We start from the raw sequence: 24023 nt of genomic DNA, 5'->3' as shown, positions 1-24023 counted from the left end.
CAGATTACATGCGGAATGTGCATGGAACGTGTGCTGAATTCATGCAGAATTTCTTGCGCTCAAAACACAGATTCCGAACAGAGTCCTACTGACTTCGATGGGACACTGCTGAGGAAGTCTGTAAAGACTATTGACTAGGTTCAATGTTTTTGCAGAATCCAGAATGGGAAATTTCCTCAGCGGAACTTCTGCAGCTGAGTGAACAGGATCACAAAATTCCATTCAGCACAATGTAATAGAATTTTCAAGCTGAATTTTTCCTCCGATTCCGCATGGAAATTCCTCTGTGTGAACATAGCCTTAAAAGGTATGTTTACACAGTGTAAAAAGAAGCTCCAAAAGAAGCCTGAAATCCAACTCTGTGCAGAGGAAAGGTGAAGTAGTTGCCCTTAGCAACCAATCAGATTGCTTCTTTCCTTTTTAAAGAGGCCTGTGAAAAATATAAGAAGTAATCTGATTGGTTGCTATGGGCAACTGCACCAGTCTCCCTCTACACAGGTTTTGATAAATCTCTCCCAGAGCCTAGAAATAAACCAGGAAGTGATCAGATTCATGGGGGACAAAAACACTACAGGTATGGAGTCCACTTTAACTAAAAACAGCACATTTGTTCTCCTTTATATACACTGCTCAAAAAATAAAGGGAACACTAAGATAACACATCCTACATCTGAATGAATGAACTAATTGTATGAAATACTTTTGTCTTTACATAGTTGAATGTGCTGTCAACAAAATCACACAAAAATTATGAATGGAAATCAAATTTATCAACCCATGCGGTCTGGATATGGAGACTCAAAATCAAAGTGGAAAACCACACTACAGGCTCATCCAACTTTGATGTAATGTCTTTAAAACAAATCAAAATGAGGCTCAGTAGTGTGTGGGGCCTCCATGTGCCCGTATGACCTCCCTACAATGCCTGGGCATGCTCCTGATGAGGTGGTGGATGGTCTCCTGAGGGATGTCCTCCCAGACCTGGACTAAAGCATCCTCCAACTCCTGGACAGTCTGTGGTGCAATGTGGCATTGGTGGATGGAGCGAGACATGATGTCACAGATTTGCTCAATCGGATTCAGGTCTGGGGAACAGAGGGGCCAGTCCATAGCATCAATGCCTTCCTCTTGCAGGAACTGCTGACACACTCCAGCCACATGAGATCTAGAATTGTCCTTAATTGGGAGGAACCCAGGGCCAACCGCACCAGCATATGGTCTCACAAGGGGTCTGAGGATCTCATCTCGGTACCTAATGGCAGTCAGGCAAGCCCATGGAGGGCTGTTCAGCCCCCAAAGAAATGCCACCCCACACCATTACTGACCCACTGCCAAACTGGTCATGCTGGAGGATGTTGCAGGCAGCAGAATGTTTTCCATGGCGTCTCCAGACTGTCACGTGTGTCATATGTGCTCAGTGTGAACCTGCTTTCATCTGTGAAGAGCACAGGGTGCCATTGGCAAACTTGCCAATCTTAGTGCTCTCTGGCAAATGCCAAACGTCCAGCACGGCGTTGGGCTATAAGCACAACCCCCACCTGAGGATGTCGGGCCCTCATACCACCCTCATGGAGTCTGTTTCTAACAGTTTGAGTGGACACATGGACATTTGTGGCCAGCTGGAGGTAATTTTGCAGGGCTCTGGCAGTGCTCCTCCTACTCCTTCTTGCACAAAGGCAGAGGTAGCGGTTCTGTTGCTGGGTTGTTGCCCTCCTGTGGCCTCCTCCACATCTCCTGATGTACTGGCCTGTCTACTGGTAGCGCCTCCATGCTCTGGACACCATGCTGACAAACACTGCAAACCTTCTTGCCACAGCTCGCATTGATGTTCCATCCTGGATGAGCTGCATTACCTGAGCCACTTGTGTGGGTTGTAGGCTCCGTCTCATGCTACCACTAGAGTGAAAGCACTGCCAGCATTCAAAAGTGACCAAAACATCAGCCAGGAAGCATAGGAACTGAGAAGTGGTCTGTGGTCACCACCTGCAGAACCACTACTTTATTGGGGGTGTCTTGCTAATTGCCTATAATTTCCACCTGCTGTCTGTTCCATTTGCACAACAGCATGTGAAATAGATTGTCAATCAGTGTTGCTTCCTGAGTGGACAGTGTGATTTCACAGAAGTGTGATTGACTTGGAGTTACATTTTGTTGTTTAAGTGTTCCCTTTATTTTTTTGAGCAGTGTATATGTATGTGGTGCACATCTGATTTTACCAACTTTGCTTTGTGAGACATCCCCTTTAAGAAGAGTGGATTGTCATCACTACTAGATGTCATGAGCAGAGAGTTATCCTGGATCTTTTCCCATAATCTATATATCATCTGCTCAGCTTCTCCTGCTCTATTACATGATGCCTGCAGATTGGACTGCACAGGTTCCCTTTAACACAAACAAAGATTGAATAACAAAATTTGGATATTTTGAGGTAATACATGTAAACCAAGTAAACCATCCAATAAGTGCAATTTTGTATTTAAATAGTAAAAAATACATGATGAATTGTAAAAGTAGCCATAGAAGTCAGAAACGTCATAATACGAGAAAAGTTCACTCTGGGGCTACAACATGAACTATCTATGTTTAGTTAATAGGATTATGAAATAAAGAGGTTTTTCCACATCTGCTTAATTATTAATTTTGCTCAGGCTTTTAATGTTAAGAATCCCGGTGGCTCTAATGACCTGTGGAGATGAGAAACTCTCTGGAGTGTGTATTGGGAAGGGGGAAGGTTAAGGTGATTAACTGGTGCTAACAAGTTTAGGATGTGGAAGAACTATTTTCTTGGACGTCCATCAAAGGAAGGATAGAATGTTCCTGGGGGATGGGTGGAAGAGAAGAGGCAGCTATGTATTTAACAGATGATGTTACTCTGTGTACCCACTCTTCTCCCAGCATTGCTATGCCTGCTTCTGTCCTTCCCATCTCTGTCCATTACAAGCAGGCCCCAGACGTAGAAGCCTGGAGTCAAGAATACAGGCTGGCAGCTGATCTGAAAAGTGATCGTACGTAAGGAGAGTTCATTACCCTTCCTGTTGATCTCTCCTTTGAGGACACTCAGCTTAATTAAACCAGAGCATTGCTCATCTCCATTGACACCTCCGTAAGTCTGATCTAGTTCTCGGCCAGTGCAGAGTTCACACTACTAAGGCAGGCGATAAACCGCAATGCATGAAAACCCATCCTGAACAAAACGTTATATGCCTGTTACCAAGAATATGCACAAAAATGTTTATTTTATTATTTAAAGGGGTACTCCGCCCCTAGACATCTTATCCCCTAAACAAAGGATAGGGCATAAGATATCAGATCGCCGCTATCCCGCTGCTGGGGAGCCACAGGATTGCCGCTGCGGCACCCCACTATCATTACTGCGCAGAGCGAGTTCGCTCTGTGCGTAATGACGGGCAATACAGGGGACGGAGCAGCGTGACATCATGGCTCCGCCCCTCATGACATCACGGCCCGTCCCCTTAATGCAAGTCTATGGCAGGGGGTGTGATGACTGCCACGCCCCCTCCAATTGATTTATATTGAGGGGGGCAGGTCATGACATCACGAGGGGCGGAGCCGTGACATAACGATACTCCGGCCCCTGTATTGCCCATCATTACGTGCAGAGCGCTTTGCGCAGTAATGATAGCGCGGTGCCGCAGCGGCAATCCCAGGGCTCCCCAGCAGCGGGACTGCGGCAATCTGACATCTTATTCCCTTTAAGTGAATTAATTAATTAGAATGTATTATATTATATATGTCAAGACACATGCTGAGATGTTCTTGCTTTAATACATAGCTTTTAAAAAAGAATACAATATTTGTTCCTGTACAATATTGTCCTCAGGGGGGGGGGGGGGGGTTATGCCAATCTGGGGTGTTAAAGTTCTAGATTTATATAGGGTCCATTGGATGTCGTTGATCCATTGGCACAGTTTTTCTGTTGTTTTTCTGTTGATCTGCTCCAATGTTGAAGCATTACAATGAAAGGAACAATGCTGTTACGAACCCAGCAATACTTGAGTACTGTATGCTAGTACAGTGGTCCCCCAAGTTACAATATTAATTGGTTCTGGGATGACCATTGTATGTTGAAACCATTGTATATTGAGACCATTGTATGTTACATAGTACGGTTGAAAAAAGACATACGTCCATCAAGTTAAACCAGGGAATTGAAGGGTAGTGGTGTGGCTTGATATTGGGGAAGGGATGGGATTTTATATTTCTTCATAAGCATTAATGTTATTTTTTTCCAGGAATGTATCTAACCCTGTTTTAAAGCTGTTAATTTTTCCTGCTGTGACCAGTTCCTGAGGTAGACTGTTCCATAAGTTCACAGTTCTCATGGTAAAGAAGGCGTGTCGCCCCTTGAGACTAAACTTTTTCTTCTCCAGATGGAGGGAGTGCCCCCTCGTCCTTTTGGGGGGGGGGGAGGGGGGGGTTAACCTGGAACAGTTTTTCTCCATATTTTTTGTATGGGCCATTAATATACTTATATACATTTATCATATCCCCCCTTAAACGTCTCTTCCCAAGACTAAACAATTGTAACTCCTTTAATCGCTCCTCATAGCTAAGATGCTCCATGCCCCATATTAGTTTAGTCGAGCATTTCTGCACTCTTTCCAGCTCCACAGTGTCCCTTTCATGGACTGGTACCCAAAACTGAACAGCATATTCCAGGTGAGGCCGTACCAATGCTTTATAAAGGGGGAGTATTATGTCCCTGTCCCTTGAGTCCATGCCTCTTTTTATACATGACAATATCCTGCCGGCAATATCCTGAGACCATAACTCTATGGAAACCTGGTAATTGGTTTTAAAGTCCCAAAATGTCATCAAAAATAGGAGAAAGTGAGGATTAAAGAAAAATAAGTAGATAACTAATATAGATAAAGCAAGTCCTCACTTATAAAAGTGAGAAAGATCTGCTTGGAGCTGTAAATTACTGTCTATGTCAGTGTTTTCCAAGCAGGGAGCCTCCAGCTGTTGCAAAACTACAACTCCCAGGATGCCCGGCAAGCCTTTGGCTGTCTGGGCATGCATCCTGGGAGTTGTAGTTTTGCAACTGCTTGGGAAACACTGGTCTATGTAGAGGACAGGAGCTTATTTGGGGTCCTGTACAGTACATGCAATGTCCTAAAAAAGTAACATAGAGTCGCCCTTACATGGTGTCCAAAGGTGCAGGTAAAGAGTACAGAACATGTAATACCTCTCTGCACTACCAGACACCAGTCAGTGCATACGCTTCAGTAATACAGATGTTTTACCAGTAAATTGCCCATTATGATTGGTCGGTTCTTCCAGCCATTGACATATTTCACAGATCTGGACTGTCTGTACATTGTATGTTGAGTCTGGTTACAATGGTCCAGAAAAGACCATTGTATGTTGAAACTATTGTATTGTATGCCCCCTCTTTTCATGTCTATGGAAGTGGGCGTGTCGGCCGGCATTCCCCCTCCCATAAAGATTAATGGAGGGGGTGTGGCGTGATGTCACAAGGGGCGTGGTCATGATGTCACTACCACTGCCGTAGGAACCCAGCTTTTGTTTAGAACACCAGGTGCTGCGGGAGATAGCGGAGGGCCCCATCAGCTGGACCCCATGATCAGACATCTTATCCCCTATCCTTTGGATAGGGGATAAGATGTCTAGCAGCGGAGTACCCCTTTAAGTTCTGTATTGAGATACAGTGATCCCTCAACTTAGAATGGTCTCAACATACAATAGTTTCAACATACAATGGTCTTTTCTGGACCATTATAACTTGAAACCAGACTCAACATACAATGCTATGGACAGTCCAGAACTGCGAAACGTGTCAATGGCCGGAAGAACTGGCCAATCAGAATGGGCAATTTACTGGTAAAAGATCTGTATTACTGAAGCGTATGCACTGACTGATGTCTAGTAACATGTTCTGTACTCTTTACCTGTACCAAGGTTACCTGCACCTTTGGACACCAGGTTAGGGCGACTCTATGTTACTTTTTTAGGACATTGCATGTACTGTACAGGACCCCGAAGAAGCTCCTGTCCTCTACATAGACCAATGTTTCCCAAGCAGGGTGCCCCCAGCTGTTGCAAAACTACAACTCCCAGCATGCCCGGACAGCCTTTGGCTGTCCGGGCATGCTGGGAGTTGTAGTTTTGGAACAGCTGGAGGCTCCCTGCTTGGAAAACTGAAATAGACAGTGATTTACAGCTCCCAGCAGATCTTTCTTACTTTTATATGTAAGGAATTGCTTTATCTATATTAGTTATCTACTTATTTTTCTTTAATTCTCACTTTTTCCTATTTTTGGATGACATTTTGGGGCTTTAGACCCAATTACCAGGTTTCCATAGTTATGGTCTCAACAGCCAATGGTTTCAACATACAATGGTCGTCCTGGAACCAATTAATATTGTAACTTGAGGGACCACTGTACTAAATGAGCCTTACCTGGAAAAAATGGCTGTATGGCCATGTGATGTGATGGCAGAAATATTAAATTTTTGTCATCTAAACACGTTCAAGTAAAGATTCCAAATAAATATTTATCTACAGTACCAGATAGTAAATTCTGGTATTGAACATAGATTTTTAGTGTATTCTAAGACCCAAATCAAATACTGAAGGGAATGAGTATAATGGATTTCTTAAGCAGCACTATTGGTGAACCTGAAGTGACCCTGCAATGTAAACAGACGTCAACTCAGATCAAAGTTATTATCCTCTCCTATAAATCCATTCATGCCAGTAAATGTCATTTATACTTCCTATAGGAAGTAAACATTACGAACAGGCCCAGCTTGTATGCCGAGTAAACATTTTACTTCTTTTATTTACCCTCTGCAGGCAAAATACACTGTACGTTTCTTTAAATGTTCATTTTTTTTTTACCTTGAGAGACTTGGTGCCAATGGGGAGGGACTGGTTTATTCACATGTGGTATGAGCATATAAGTAAGAAAGTCTGTCAGCATTCTGTGACATAAGTGCTGGAGTAGATAAAGCTGACAGATGTCAGTAGACAGTGGGGGATATTTATCAAAGTTGTCTATGTTCCGCGTCAATATAGACCAAACTACAGAGGGTTAGTCTGGTCTATTGTGCACCTAATTTATCAAATGGCGCACAGCTCTTGATAAATTCTGTGCACAGACTGCATGATCTATGCTTTAGTCTATATTTAAACCTGCTCCAACATGGTCTGACATTTCGGCGTACTTTCAGCCTATGCGACTTGTCGCTGAAAAGTCGCTTTTGATAAATTCAGCACCAATGCATTTTTCAATGCATTTCCGTCTAAAATAGACTTGCATGCATCATGTTCTAAAAATCCTCTAGAGCAAAAGTCGCAGAAAAGTCGCACAGATTTAGACTGCGACTTTCTGTGCGACAAATTTAGACAAGAAAAACCAGTCTAAATCCTTTGATAAATCTCCCCCAGTGAGGTTCTAAATGTGATATCAGCCCTGCAGAAAAGCTGCAGAAAATAGGGCCAGCGATCAGCCAATAAATGATGAAACGCTTATTCGTCAGCTGTTTGGGTTGTTTTGCTAGTCCAAAAATCCTCTTCTGCCAGCCATACATCTCTCCATGCAATAGGGGATTTGCGGATGACAACTTATTGCAATAAGGGGCCGCACAATTGATTGCTGCTGCCCCCGCCATGTAAAGGCTTAGTAAACAAGCACCAATCTAAGAGCCGGGTGCTTATTTACAGTGTGGGGTTGGGCTGTGTAATAGGTCCCTGAGAGACAGGTGGATATCTAGTGGGTGCAGGTTCATACAGACCAGGAGTGAGACCTAAGGCAAGGAAAAATATTTGGGCCATGTTCACACATTGTAGATCTGCTGCAATGCTTCAGAGTTCCATACTAATAACTACAGGGAGTTTCGCAAACCCTCGATCACATGCTACCGGGGCTTTCTGGGTATGTGTAAACCTGCAGCTTGCTTTACTCTAATGAGATTAGGGTGCATGCACACCACGTTTTTGCAATGCAGTTCCCGTATCAGGTTTTTGATGAAAAACAGATTCCTCAAAACCTGACTAAACTGTATCAAAACGTGTGTACAAATTTTAACCCATATACGGTTGAAAACTGTATATGGTTTGAAAAATGGTGTCCGGTTGCATCCGTTATTTTAAAGAAAAAAACTTATATGTTTTTAACTTTTAACTCCATTTTGAATAAAGTTTCACTTGTTTGATTGAAATTCCAAGAAAAAAAACTGTGCAAAGTCAAAAACCGTATGGTGAAAACCGGATGGAACCGTATGCACATACAGTTCTGTACGGTTCCCATTGACTCCCATGTTAAAAAAAAAAAACGTATACAGTTTAATACAGTTTTTCCCCCGGACCATAAAACGTGGTGGTCTACAGTTTTGGGTACGGGTAAAAAAACGGACACAACCGTATAAGATGCAAAACGGACTAAACCGGATGATGCGTTTGACATACGGTTTACAATGTTAAGTCAATGCATACGGTTTTCTATACAGTTCCAAACAGTTTTTAACTTGAAACCGTTTACGGGAACTGTAGAGCAAAAACGTGGTGTGCATGCACCCTTACACTGTCTGCAGGAAAATCTGTGTTGCGCACTTGCTTCCCTAAACGTTCTACTGCAGCTGTGTAGAACATTATGCTATTTTTTGTATCTACTGTTTGTATTTGATAACAGTTTGCACCGTGTGAACCTGTCCTTATTGTAATAAATGGAAATCATCTAGTAGCTGTGATGTTGTGGAGCCTTCATTGCTCGAGTTGTCATCTTGGTGGTTTGCATGGTGACATTTATGTTGTTCAAGCTTGGCTATCTGCCTACATCTTGTCCTGCTCAGATACGCGTTAGCATACCTTGCTGTAAAAAAAGAATCTCCAAGCCAAGATGTATCTGTAGCCCTGTTTTTAGCACATGTACAAATGCGGGTTATATACTACTAGTGTGTATGGTATGGTAGAAGTAATTGGAGATTTCCTGCATAGCAATCATTGTCTTGAAACATTCACTAGCTACAATAAAACTGTTATATGTGTCTATTCTTACTAAGGCTGATAATACAGATGTGTTGGAGGTCTGAAAGCTGGGAAAGTCATCAAGTGAAATTATACATTACCAGTAGCAAAAAATAACTATCCAGGGACACAAAGATATATTCTCCTAGATGAAATAGCAAATATCAGTCTTTTATACAATTGGTAGCGTAATGGTGCCTCCTGAGAAAGGGAAACATGGGAAGGTACACTTTGGATATAGTTTTAAAGGGGTTATTGAGGCAAAAATTGAATTTGCTTTTGTGCTAAGGATTGTATGAAAATAATACATTTGCTATACTCACCTCCTCCTCTCTCCAGCCAATCAGTTGCGGCAGCAGTTTCCCACCCCAGTCACTGATTGGCTTAATGTGCAAGTCCTGTGAGGATAGGATGACCCACAACCCAGAAAAAGGGGAGACCAGCGGAGGACCAGCAGAGTCGTCTGTGGCAGCTGCAGGAACCGGAAGGAGGTAAGTATAGTATGTTTGTTATTTTTCTACAACCCTGAACCTGGAAAAAATTTTGCTTTTGTCTGAACCACTCATTTTAGCATTGTTATGGATACACCTCACTTTAAAGGAATACAAAGGCATGTCCCTGTATCATAACTAAGGAAGTGCAATAGTGGCTGACCATAGAACTGCTTGGAGCCCTTGGAGAGTAGGCGGCTGAAGAGAAGAAATCTGAATAGTTTATAATAATAACTTTATAATAATAACTTCATAACAACTGTAATAACTATAAATTTACCCATGACAATAGGGGACATTTAGCAAGGTCAAAAAAGTAAATGAGCTGTTTTATCCAGCAAATATTCCATTTGTGCGCAACAGTACATATTTTTCCTCTTCTTGGGGATGTGGTTTTTAATTTGCATGTGTTTTCATATTATTTATTATTCATTTTGAAAATTGCCCAAAAATGTTCACATCAGTTCTCCACCTCTGCCCATGTTCAGTTTTTACACACTTAACCCAAAGATAAAGGGATGAATTTTTTGAGCAAATCAAAAGAAGCTTGCATATTTTTATGAATTTTGCCCAAAAACTGCATGCACAAGAAAAATCACAAAACAGCAATAATTCTCAGAATAAAACATCCCCCAAGAATATGTACTCGGATTCTCTTCCTTACATTCACACAAGGATTCAACTTCTAAATGCACCAACAATCTAAATAGCTATCTATGATATTGTCAAAATCTAATAGCAATCAATAAAAAATGGCAACGAAATGTTCCTGTGATGATGGGCAAACCTATAAAAGAAAGTCATCCATAGTAGTACTGGAAAAACCTTTAGCGTTCACTCTGACAATATTATTTTTTCCATTAGACAGATGAAGTTCCATGTGTGCTACTGTGCTCAGAGTAGAATTCTGGTGGGACAATGACTCACTGGTTAGAAATAAATGATTCATCTATTATGACTGCTCTCTTCTGCTGCACTTGTACTTGAAGATGATATTTTCTACATCAAAAACTGTTCAAATCAGCCTGACCTTTTCTTAAATATTTTACTATTCTAAAGAAAAGACTAAAACATTTTTTTCCTCAAATTATGAATTTACATAATGTATTTTTCTATATTTTAATGCTTTAAATACAAATTAATTGTACAAAATTAAATGTAAAGCTTTAGGTATCATTCAAGAATTGCACATTTTTGTACATGTGAAAAATGATCAACATTTTGACTTTACTGTAATTGACTGTAACTGTAATTGGCAGGAACACACAGGCATCCCACAATGCCCTATGTGCAGTTGAAATCCCACGCAGGATGTGACTACAGGCACCTACAGGCAGGTATCATGTGCAGTACAGGCTTATTTCTAAATTTGCTACTCTCATGAGCTCCACCTTTCTTAACATGCAGACATTTTTGGTCCGAACAATAACAGGTTAAAGCTCCTGGGCCCCTTGTAAAGTCTGTAACTGGGTATCACAACCTACTATAAATTTATACTCAGAAAAATTGACAAAATTCAAGCTTTCAGGCGCTGATCCAGCAATAGAAATGGTGCGGACACCCAATAATTGTCCTGAGATCAGATTTATTCGCAATATAGCAACGCGTTTCTGGTCCATAACGGACCCTTCATCAGGCGAGGTGCACCACGCCTGACGAAGGGTCTGTTACAGACCAGAAATACGTTGTAATAGTGGGAATAAATCTAATCTTAGGACAATAATTGTGTGTCCACACCATTTCTATTGCTGGATCAGCGCCTGGAAGCTTGAATTTTGTCCATTTTCTGAGTATCTTCCTACCGGACCAGCGTAGCTGACACCGGATAAGCCACACCTGCAGATCCAAGCTATCATCACATTTGACGCCTTCTGAGATGTTGTGTTCTTGGCACAACCTGACTTGGTGAGTGCAACTTCACCTATCACCTGAATTTTTTTCATTGACATATTACACTAGGGGCGCGTATCCTTTTCTTTTTTGCTTCTTTCTGTACTATAAATTTATAATACTTATGTGTCAGAGGAGCCTTTAGGTCCCCTCATGCAGTGTGTCCAGGTTCAATTGCACAGATGTGCCACTGTACAGGGAGAATCCCTTGGTCCCTTATTTCTTTGGATCAGCAGTGGTCCTACAGATCAGACCTCCACCAATCAAAACATTATGGCATATGCTTGCAATACGCTATAGCAATAGAGGAGAATACCTGATAATCTAACAACCAATACATGTAAACCTAGCCTCATGAATGAACATATGAATACGTCAAGCACATAAGAATAACCACCAGGGATGGTAAGCATTAGCTTATCATAATGCATGGAGAAGAAAGCAGCTCACCGGCACTGCTGCAGCTTGCAATATATGGTTACGATACCACTCTCCGAGATGGTGCTCAGTCTAGTGAATGTAAGAACTTGAATGCAGAAGAATGAAGAGACAAGACAGCACTCACCAATCAGTGGGGTACTTTATTCTTCAATTGTGAACATACAGCGTCAGGTCAGGGAGTCAGGCAGATAGCGGGAGATTCATCGGGACAACCGTTTCATGTGTGATGACTCCCTGACCTGCCGCTGTATGTTCACAACTGAAGAATAAAGTACCCCACTGATTGGTGAGTGTCATCTTGTCACTTTGTTCTTCTGCATTAGCTTATCATAGCCATACATAAATGGTAGAAATTGTAAGGGACATACTCCATAGTAAGAAATGTATTCTTTTTATTAATAGTTGCCTGTCACTTTAAATAGACAATGTGCATCTAAGAGATTGCTAGGTGATACCTTTTTATTTCTACTTTGTTCATTTCCACTTTGCACTCATGCATATAAGTGGACATCGGGTCATCAAAGTCATACTGGTTTGCTGTGGCTGATAATAGGATTGCTTTGTGTCATACACTCAATTACAGAAGGCATATACAGTGCAATCACTATATGAACACACTGACAAGGGGGATATTGCAGGGAAGTCTGCTATAGCATATGATTTACATTTTCACTGGACATTTGCCAGACTATCTGTAATTCATTTCTGTATCTTCCTTGTAAATCTGCAGAAAATATATCTTTAAATCTCAAGCTGTTCCTGAGTTTGAGTCATGCCCTTATCCACAATAATTTTATTACTCTGCAAACAAGTTGCACATTTCTATATTGTTATGTATGTGGCCACACACATGCAAAAATATGACAGTGTTATTAGAAAGCTATTCTGGCTTCTACAGTGCTTTTCATATGTCTTTCATACTATGGTGTGCCTTTTACTATCTACACTATATTGTATGCTACAAGGATTGAATGTATTTCTGCAACGTTAGCAGATGCCTCTAGATGGCCCTATAGTGAGAGATGGAGTGGGCATTTCCTGCAGGGTCAAGAAAGCAAGCAGCAGGAGCTGTTAGAATAGCAGTCCAGGGGGATCCATCCGGGTAGCGGAGTATGACTTGTTTTGCATTTTTAAAGCACCCTGTCTCAGTTTTTTGTTAAAGTATACGTGTTATTTAGAAAAACTTTTCATATAATACCTTTTTATACAATAAAAACTTTTTATACAATACCATTGTATGCATATTTGAAATATACATTGGTTAAAAATGTATGTATTTTTGCCCCTGCAGCTATTGCCTGTGTGACTCTGTGAGGAGTCCAAATACAGAAAGTGTGGGTGGACAAGCAGGGCTCTGTGCAGTGAGGACAAGCAGGGCTCTGTACACTGAGGACAAGCAGGGCTCTGTACACTGAGGACAAGCGGGGCTCTGTGCAGTGAGGACAAGCAGGGCTCTGTGCAGTGAGGACAAACAGGGCTCTGTTCACTGAGAACAAGCAGGGCTATGTACACTGAGGACAAGCAGGGCTCTGTGCACTGAGGACAAGCAGGGGTCTGTGCAGTGAGGACAAGCAGGGCTCTGTACACTGAGGACAAGCAGGGCTCTGTGCAGTGAGGACAAGCAGGGCTCTGTACACTGAGGACAAGCAGGGCTCTGTACACTGAGGACAAGCAGGGCTCTGTGCAGTGAGGACAAGCAGGGATCTGTACACTGTGGACGAGCAGGGCTCTGTACACTGAGGACAAGCAGGGCTCTGTGCAGTGAGGACAAGCAGGGCTCTGTGCAGTGAGGACAAGCAGGGCTCTGTGAAGTGAGGACAAGCAGGCTTCTGTTCATTGAGGACAAGCAGGGCTCTGTACACTGAGGACAAGCAGGGCTCTGTGCAGTGAGGACAAGCAGAGCTCTGTACACTGATGACAAGCAGGGCTCTGTGCAGTGAGGACAAGCAGGGCTCTGTACACTGAGGACAAGCAGGGCTCTGTACACTGAGGACAAGCAGGGCTCTGTACACTGAGGACAAGAAGGGCTCTGTACACTGAGGAAAAGCAGTGTTCTGTGCACTGAGGACAAGCAGGGCTCTGTGCAGTGAGGACAAGCAGGGCTCTATACACTGAGGACAAGCAGGGCTCTGTGCAGTGAGGACAAGCAGGGCTCTGTGCAGTGAGGACAAGCAGGGCTCTGTGAAGTGAGGACAAGCATGCTTCTGTTCATTGAGGACAAGCAGGGCTCTGTACACTGAGGACAAGCAGGGCTCTGTGCAGTGAGGACAAGCAGAGCTCTGTACACTGAGGACAAGCAGGGCTCTGTGCAGTGAGGACAAGCAGGGCTCTGTACACTGAGGACAAGCAGGGCTCTGTACACTGAGGACAAGCAGGGCTCTGTACACTGAGGACAAGCAGGGCTCTGTACACTGAGGAAAAGCAGTGTTCTGTACACTGAGGACAAGCAGGGCTCTGTGCAGTGAGGACAAGCAGGGCTCTGTACACTGAGGACAAGCAGGGCTCTGTGCAGTGAGGACAAGCAGGGCTCTGTGCAGTGAGGACAAGCAGGGCTCTCTGCAGTGAGGACAAGCAGGGCTCTGTGCAGTGAGGACAAGCAGGGATCTGTACAATGAGGACAAGCAGGGCTCTGTGCAGTGAGGACTGTGACACACTCCAGCTCACACATCTGTATGATTGATAAGCCAGGAGCCTTTACAGAGCCCTGCTTGTCCTGCCCTCACTTCTTGTATTTGGTCTCCTCACAGAGACACACAAACAATAGCTGCAGGAACAGCATTTTTTTCACCCAAAATTGGTATATTACAAATGTAGCAATGTATAATACAAATATACATATAATGGTATTATCTACATTATAAATAGGTTTTTGCTAATGACTGGTGCACTTTAAAATTGAAAGGATCGCTAATCATATTCATTCTTGTGCCCTGGCTGATAGAACCTTTTCTGATCAACGTACCTGAAATACCTCACTAAGGCCCCTTTCACACTACAGGTATCATCCTGCTTTTTTACTGCCATTATTTTATAATAACGGATGAAAAAAAAAAAACGATGCAATAACTGATACTGTAATAATGGATGATAACTGATGACCATCATCCGTTATTTTTAATGTTTTTTTCTTGAAAAAAACCTGATGTTGTTCATCCGTTATCATCTGTTATCATCCATTATTACCAGCTACACCCGTTTTTTAAATCAGCTTTTTAAACCTTTTTTTTGTAAAACTGTACTGAGCATGCTCAGTATAAAAAAAACGGATGTTAAAAAACGGACAATAACGGATGATAACGGATGTTTTTTTTTAACATCCGTTTCCCATAGACTTCAATGTTAGATTTTAACGGCCGTTTTTTTTTTCCCCATTATTTTTGCCAGACCAAAAATGTGTGCATGCGCCATCTTTTGTGCCGGCAAAAATAACGGACATTAGTAAAAACGGACATACATGACATTGACATGAATGGGATTTTTTGATGCCCGTTTTAAGGACTTTTTGCCAAGAGTAATAACGAATGTTTTTACAGGATACTTGTAGTGGGAAAGGGGCCTAAGAAAGAAAAAGAAAGAAAAGAAAAAACAAGCAATAGATAGAAGGACTTATTGAACAAACATGTTACTGCTTGCTGCATAGACATAAAAAAAAGTCAACACTTATGAATATGGTTTGCCACAAGAGGGCTCTGCAAGAAAGCAATATCCTTTTTTCCTTAATGTAAACTAATATTAATATACCAGTTGTATTTTCAGTGATGAGGAACCTTCTGAAAAATATGCAGAGGTAGAAATAATACATTTGGGATGAATTAACAGTATTTCATATTTTAAATCTGTTCTACCTGAAGAAATGAGTGACAACATGTTCTGGATTTACAGATAAGACATAATCTGTTGCATGGCTCTGAAATGGCTTTATTGGCAAAATCTATGTCATTATTTGCCTGCAGGTACAGTCTATGAAATGTGAAAGTCTCCACCGGAAAATGAAAGTAGAATAATAACCACTGCAAAGTGCCTGCTTATCATTCATCCAGTCTAAAGTGGTTATCACACTGGCGTATAGATAAAGTGGGTGCCTGTAGAATGGACCTACTAAGCTGAGGACTGTTTTTAATTAGTATAGTACAAAGCTGGTTCCTAACTATCCTCAATTCACATAGGCAAATCTTTTTAGTACTGGTACACTCTTTAGTATAAGAACCCATGTGAGTGAGCTTGTCTAATCATGACTGGTTGGGTCACACTGCTTGATCAAATTGTCTACTAAGAAAATTAGATTTATAAGCTTTACAATTGAAGCAGTAGCAACATTTTACATATTTGCAATTTGCACAATATCATAGTGCCCACAGGACGATGTTGCATTTGCACAGGAAATTTGTACCTGCCAATCTATATCACTTTGTAAGGAATTGTTGGTAAGGGTGCATTCACACCACGTTTTGTACATACGGGTGCCGGTCCGGCGGGAGGTGGGGCAAACCAGGTGCTCCTGTACCCCGGCCGGATCAGCCCGTGACTCCATTTACTTTAATGATCTGACCGGAGTCAAACGGTGACTCCGATCGGCTCAGTGTTGACCCGTATGCAGTTTTGGACAGGACCTAAAACCGTAGCATTCTACGGTTTTAGGTCCGGTCAGGAAACCGCATATGGGTCAAAACTGAGCTGACCGGAGTCACCGTTTGACTTCGGTCGGATCATTAAAGTAAATGGAGTCACGGGCTGATCCGGCCGGGGTATGGGAGTGCCCAGTTTGCCCCTCCCCCCGCCGGATCTGGCACCCGTATGTACAAAATGTGGTGTGAATGCTCCCTAAGACACAGTGGTCAAAGACAGTTTAACAGATTCATCAAATACATTGGGCGCAGCTCTTCAGTGCAGTCCTTATACTGGAGTTTCAGAACTCAATTTCCCAGGAGCTCCCTGCTGATCAAGCTGCACCATGGTGACTTCAGTCTATGCAGCTTGTCCCTGTTGTGCAACTATGAGCTCCTGGACAAATGTGTGTGGAGAGCACGGATGGCGGAGAGTGGGCCGCATCCCCGGAGTAAACTCGAAAAGAAAAGAAACACGTGCTTTCTGCTCTTTCCAGCAGTTAGCGTATCTTCCTAGCAGTTAAATCATAGACTTTTAATGGATATGTATTAAAAAATCATGGACATAAATAATGGAGTAATATAAAATAGAAAGCGAAATTCTCATTCTTTTTGAGCTACTTGTAACTCTTATCCCCTCCACAGCCTGCCTCCTCACCAAGATACTAACAGTAAATTTAAATGGGATAATTCAGGCAAGTCAACTAATGCCCTATTACATGATAGATATATGTCTGATCGCAGGGGTCTGATCACTGGGACACCCTGTGATCTTTTGTATAGTACCCAGCAACTTATTCATCCTCGGAGCGCTCCAGTCCCCACCCTTGGAGACGAGCGGGAGTGACGGCCCACTCAGCCAATCATCGGCTGAGATGAGACCTCCAGGGGTCAGACCTCTCATGATCATGGTCACGAGAGAGCGTGGCGTGATGTCATGACCATGGCCTCCCATACCCAATCGTTCTGAACATAATGGTAGGTATTTATCAATGCCTGTTGGCAGTTTCTTTTTACCCATTTTTTTAAATTAAGGTTTTTGCGGACATGCGCCAAGTTTATCATTTGGCGCACGTTGTTAGTAAATTTTCTTCGCAAAAAGACACTGCGCACAAGAATTGCAGCAATGTTCAGAACGCCGGGTTTCTGCACGGAGATTGTGGGGGGGGGGTCCCAATGGCGGGAGCCCCGCGATCAGACATGTTATCCCCTATCCTTTGGATAGGGGATAAGATGTCTAGCAACAGAGCACCCCTTTAAGCCTCTAATGCAGCAGGTCTAGCTGACGGTGCACACAGGGACAGCTGCACTCAACACCTATGGCAATGCCAGGGCTCAATGCTCTAAGCCACAAAGCCGCTCTTGTATAATCTTTAGCTTTTCTTGGGTGGTGGCACAGACACCAGGTGCTCACCTCATCGAGCCAGAAGATCCTATATCCTAGCACAATGGAGAAACACAAAACTAAACACAGTAAGAGTGACAAGGCATACCACCTTACATTCTAAGTCTTTTTAATTGTAATTGTGAAGAGGTGGCTGTTACCATTTTGGCTGTGCATAACTCCCACTACCTGCAGGGCTGGCCCAAGACATTGTGCTGCTGGGGTCCAAGAGTAAAATGCTGCCCCCCCCCACCCCACAAAAAAAGCATTAGGTAGGCAGCAGTTCTCCATATTAGGTAGGTAGCAGTTTCCCCACATTAGGTAGCATAGATTCCCCACATTAGGTAGCAGTTTCCCCACATTAGGTAGCAGTTTCCCCACATTAGGTAGCATAGTCCTGTCCACCCTCCCCCGAAACACAGACACGCACACACATACAGACATACACAGAGACACACACGGGCACACAGACACACTCACCTGGCCTGCTCAACGCTTCTCCTCTCTGGCAGCGCCTGACGAGTGACATCACTGACGTCCTCCTGCGTGGGTCTACGGAGAGTCATCACACCTGGGTCGGCCTCACTGTGTTAAAGTGGTCGCTGTGCTATTAAGCAGCTTGGGGTGCCCCGGCCCGACCATGGACCCAGGTGGCACAAAAAAAAATGGGCAGCAAATTGCCTCCCCTGAAAAAGTGCCGCCTTGGACCATAGGGCTGGCCCTGACTACCTGAGTTCACTTTATAGGTCTAGGCCCCATTTATTTATTTTATTTTTTTAGGAGGTGGTGAATAGCTTTGTTTTCTACTAAGTTAAAGGTGACGAGGATGAAGACAGGTCTGTCTTTAAACACTGGAACAACAGTGAATTAAAGTTTTTGGTGTAAACTCAAGTATTATTTGGTGCCCTTTTTCTGAATGACTGTGTGCCAGTTCTGAAGGCGGGACAGTAAGCTCAGAATAATCACAATCGCTGATTAAGATAAAAAAAGAAAAGTGTCAGCTAACTTTTATGTTAGAGGGAGGATGCTTCCCTTTCCATCTCCTCTCTCTCTGGCTTTAATGTCTTGCGTGTTCTAAATGACATTCTAAGCACAAATTACAAACATGTTCAAAAGGAACAACTAACATGAAAAAAACACAAAGGAAAACATCTTATTTGGAGAAAGATTCCTTTACAGAGCCACACTATTCTCAAGTGGGGGACATTGCCTTTTTGACGTGTTACTTGGAATGTGCGAGACCAGGACACATGACAAAAGCCCTGCACATCTAAAAGAGCCTAAATAAATATTCAGATAAAAACCCTTTAGAAATGAGCTATTGAAATGAATATCAATATACTTTATGGGAAAGTTGGAATGAGATTTCAGTCCCAACGTGATCTTAGGCTTCAGCTGACAAACTCACTTTGTGCTACTTTGCAAACAAGGCTTGACAACCCTCTTCTCCCCCGCACACATAGAACTTTGAACAATTATGGTTCGGTTAAAATAAACAGTATACTGCCTACACTAAGCATACAAAACATATAAGCAAGGATGCAGTTAGGCTACTGTTTTCTTAGCATTGATTTCTTTAAAAAAAAGAACATTGCTAGCAGTAGAATCAGTCGTGAGTTGCCATAGCTTATTTTCCATTGTAGGGCCATAGCTATGCAAATACTAATGATTCTATTATCTTGTGTAGTTGAAATAACCAAAGGCGAGCTATACAACAATATACAAAGAGGGCATAGGGAGTCTGATGCCTGCAATCTAAATTTGGAGCCACAGGCAATTGGAGATAAAATGTCTTGTCTGAATAACAAAGATCTTTTAGGAGTGTTTTTACTAGGGTGCATGTACACATTTCCATTTTGGATCAAAAGGAAACATTATGCAACACTATATGTTGGGTTTGCCCAATAGTAGCACAGCATGGGTCTCTTCAGTGTTTACTTGAATACAAATTAGTCGGTTAAAAGGACGCAGCTGTATAATTCATGTCCTAGCCTGCTATGTTACATCTGAGGCCACATGAGAAATGCAAATATGCCCTTATTGGCCTTTTTAAGCCCCACAAGCTCTACATATAGTTTAGTGTGGGATTATATGGTAACATAAAAAATACAGGCTATCAAATCTATTGATCTATCTATCTAGAAAAAGGGGTTCCATAACATTTCCAAGGTTCTGGAATATTTTTATACCTTAAGTTAATTCCCTGCTACTTTGCTAGCTAACAAATAAGTTCAAGTAAATAAAGAATTCCTTCACAAGTTCTCAACATCAAGTAAAAACCAGAATGGCATGAGACCACTCAAGTCTATTAAATGATACCCTATGATTCTATGATCATGAGGATAACCCTCTTCTCAAAGTGAATAAACAGAAAAAAAAATAAACAGTTTGCATTCCATTTGTAGTAAAAAAAAGACTTGAACAGCCATTATAAGCAATGAGACAATAACATTGTATTATAATATTATTATGTTTTCAGTTAGAAATACTATAGATGAGGAGGCAACAAAAATGATAATGGGAACAATAAGGCAGCAAACAATGAACTATAATTATAAAATAGGTTAAAAAAAATAGTCTCAAAATATTCTTAGACTACACAAAAAATGAAAAAAATTAAAGTGAAAGTCCTGGGTGTTATGTAGGGGAGAAGACCAATCCATTTAATACCTTCTTACCTGCTGTATTTATGAACATAACAGATTACATGATTAGCAAAACGGTAAATTCTCCATTACCTTCCTAACCCCGTAAATAGAGCAGCACCTCCTTAACCCCTTAAGGACACGTGCCGTAAATGTATGGCGCTGCATAGCGATACTTAGCACACAGCACCGTACCTTTACGGCATGGTTGTGCCGCGAGCACAGGAGCTGCGCTCCCTTCATTCACGGTAGGTCTCGGTGGCTGTCAGCCAATAACTGATGTTCCCCATTAACCTCTCAGATGCCGTGATCAATACAGATCACTGCATCTGTGGCAGTGCAGCACTTAAAATGGCTGATCTGATCGCCCGCAGCCCATATGCCCCCGTTCCCAAGACCTTAAGGACTTAAGGACTGTACGTCCTGAGTACCGCTAACAGGGTTTAAACCGTTCTCACAAGTGGAGAACAGGTTGAACCCCGTGGGTCCCATTTGCTACGGGCAGCCAGGACCCAATAGCTAATGCGATGTCCCGATCAGCTTACTGGACGATGGGAGGGTCCTAACCTGCCTCCTCATCATCCGATCGGCTCATCATATGTGGTACCACCACATGTGTAAATGTCCGAACAATTAAAATATAAGGTTAGCTAAACTGTACGGTTGAGGGCGTACACGTCATATACCATAAAAATATTAATAAAAAGTGATCAAAAAGTCCCATCAAAACAAAAATGGTACCGATAAAAAATACAGACCATGGCACAAAAAATAAGCCCTCATATAGCCCCATATGTGGAAAAATTTAAAAGTTATAGGGGTCAGAAGATAACAATTTTAAACATACAAATTTTGGTGCATGTAGTAAAATAAATAAAACCTACATAAATTGGGTATTCCTGTGACCGTATGGACCTACAGAATAAAGATAATGTGTCATTTTTAACAAAAAGTGCACTGCATAGAAAAAAAAAGTAGCAAAATTGTGTTTTTTTTTCACCCCACAAATAAATTTGGTTTGTTTTGCCGCAGATTATGTTATAAAATTAGTAATGTCATTACAAAGTACAATTGATGATGCAAAAAACTAGCCCTTATATGGGTAGGTGTAGGTTCAAAATTGAACGCGTTATGATTTTTAGAAGATGAGGAGGAAAAACGAAAATGCAAAAATGAAGATTATTTTGAGTCCTTAACCCTTTAAGGACTCAGCCCATTTTGGCCTTAAAGGGGTAGTCCAGTGGTGAAAAACTTATCCCCTATCCTAAGGATAGGGGATAAGTTTGAGATCGCGGGGGGTCCGACCGCTGGGGCCCCCTGCGATCTCTCTGTACGGGGCCCCGGCTCTCCGCCGAGATAGCGGGTGTCGACCCCCGCACGAGGCGGCGGCCGACACGCCCCCTCAATATATCTCTATGGCAGAGCCGGAGATTGCCGAAGGCAGCGCTTCGGCTCTGCCATAGAGTTGTATTGAGGGGGCGTGTCGGCCGCCGCCTCGTGCGGAGGTCGACACGCCCCCTTCCCGCCGGCTGTCGGGGCTCCATACAAGAGATCTCGGGGGGCCCCAGCGGTCGGACCCCCCGCGATCTGCAACTTATCCCCTATCCTTAGGATAGGGGATAAGTTGCTCACCACTGAATCACCACTGGACTACTTCTTTAAGGACTCAGACAATTTAATTTTTACGTTTTCATTTTTTCCTCCTCGCCTTCTAAAAATCATAACTCTTTTATATTTTCATCCACAGACTAGTATAAGGGCTTGTTTTTTGCGCGACCAGTTGTCCTTTGTAATGACATCACTCATTATATCATAAAATGTATGGCGCAACCAAAAAACACTATTTTTGTGGGGAAATTAAAACGAAAAACGCAATTTTGCTAATTTTGGAAGGTTTTGTTTTCACGCCGTACAATTTATGGTAAAAATGACATGTGTTCTTTATTCTGAGGGTCAATACGATAAAAATGATACCCATTATTATATACTTTTATATTATTGTTGCGCTTAAAAAAAATCACAAACTTTTTAACCAAATTAGTACAAATCCGTATAAGTGGCGGTATGTGGGCTCATTTTTTGAGCCATGATCTGTACTTTTTTTTGATACCACATTTGCATATAAAAAACTTTTAATACATTTTTTATAATTTTTTTTTAATAAAATGTATTAAAAAAGTAGGAATTTTGGACTTTTTTTTATTTTTTTTTTGTTCACGCCGTTCACCGTACGGGATCATTAACATTTTATTTTAATAGTTCGGACATTTACGCACGCGGCGATACCAAATATGTCTATAAAAAATGTTTTTTACGCTTTTTGGGGGTAAAATAGGAAAAAACGGACGTTTTACTTTTTTATTGGGGGAGGGGATTTTTCACTTTTTTTTTACTTTTACTTTTACATTTTTTTTTACACTTGAATAGTCCCCATAGGGGACTATTCATAGCAATACCATGATTGCTAATACTGATCTGTTCTATGTATAGGACATAGAACAGATCAGTATTATCGGTCATCTCCTGCTCTGGTCTGCTCGATCACAGACCAGAGCAGGAGACGCCGGGAGCCGCATGGAGGAAGGTGAGGGGACCTCCGTGCGGCGTTATGAATGATCGGATCCCCGCAGCAGCGCTGCGGGCGATCCGATCGTTCATTTAAATCATGAACTGCTGCAGATGCCGGGATCTGTATTGATCCCGGCACCTGAGGGGTTAATGGCGGACGCCCGTGAGATCGCGGGCGTCGGCCATTGCCGGCGGGTCCCTGGCTGCGATCAGCAGCCGGGATCAGCCGCGCATGACACGGGCATCGCTCCGATGCCCGCGGTTATGCATAGGACGTAAATGTACGTCCTGGTGCGTTAAGTACCACCTCACCAGGACGTACATTTACGTCCTGCGTCCTTAAGGGGTTAAGGTGAAAATGGGCTGAGTCCTTAAGGGGTTAAATCACCCCTTTTCCCCATGTTAATAAGAAAAAGCATAAAAACCCATAAGTAATAAACACATTTGGTATCATTGTGTGCGTAAATGTTCAAACTATATAAATATAATGTTAATGATCCCCTACATCGAACGGCGTAAACATATTTTAAAAAAAGTCCAAAATTTCAGCTTTTTTTTGTCACAGCAAACTGAAAAAAAAATCATAAAAAGCGATCAAAAGGTCACATATACGCAAAAGTGGTACTAAAACAAACTACAGATAATGGCGCAAAAAATTATCCCTCACACATCCCAGAATACGGAAACATTTGAACATCAGAGGTGGTCAAAATAGGGAAATTTTAAACGTACTAATTTTGTAAAAAATAAGTTGGGGATTTTTAAAAGCAGTACAATAATAGAAATGTAGGTAACCATGGGTATCATTTTAGTCGTATTGACCCAGAGAATAAAGAAAACATGAAATGTTATCGTAAAGTGTACAGCGTGAAAATGAAAAAAAACCAAATTAGCAAAATTATGATTTTTTGTTTAAATTTCCTTCCACAAAAAATAATTTTTTGGGGTTACAATACATTTTAGGGTAAAGAGAGTGATGTCACTACA

At 42.1% G+C, this 24023-nt stretch overlaps 1 protein-coding gene across 1 annotated transcript in view; it reads right to left on the bottom strand.

The window, feature by feature from the left end:
- Nucleotides 1-2177: 2177 nt before the first annotated feature.
- Nucleotides 2178-24023, bottom strand: part of LOC130282439 (collagen alpha-1(XIII) chain-like) — a 62030-nt gene continuing 40184 nt past the window's right edge. The window contains exon 3 of the mRNA XM_056530693.1: nucleotides 2178-2382. Coding sequence (XP_056386668.1) covers nucleotides 2321-2382 — 62 coding nt within the window. The 3' untranslated portion in view covers nucleotides 2178-2320. The remainder of the gene's footprint in view (nucleotides 2383-24023) is intronic.

This window comes from Hyla sarda, chromosome 7 (genome assembly GCF_029499605.1).
Source record: "Hyla sarda isolate aHylSar1 chromosome 7, aHylSar1.hap1, whole genome shotgun sequence".
NCBI lineage: Eukaryota > Metazoa > Chordata > Amphibia > Anura > Hylidae > Hyla > Hyla sarda.
The sequence above is the reverse complement of the archived record's forward strand: the minus strand, read 5'-3'. Positions and strand labels throughout refer to the sequence as shown.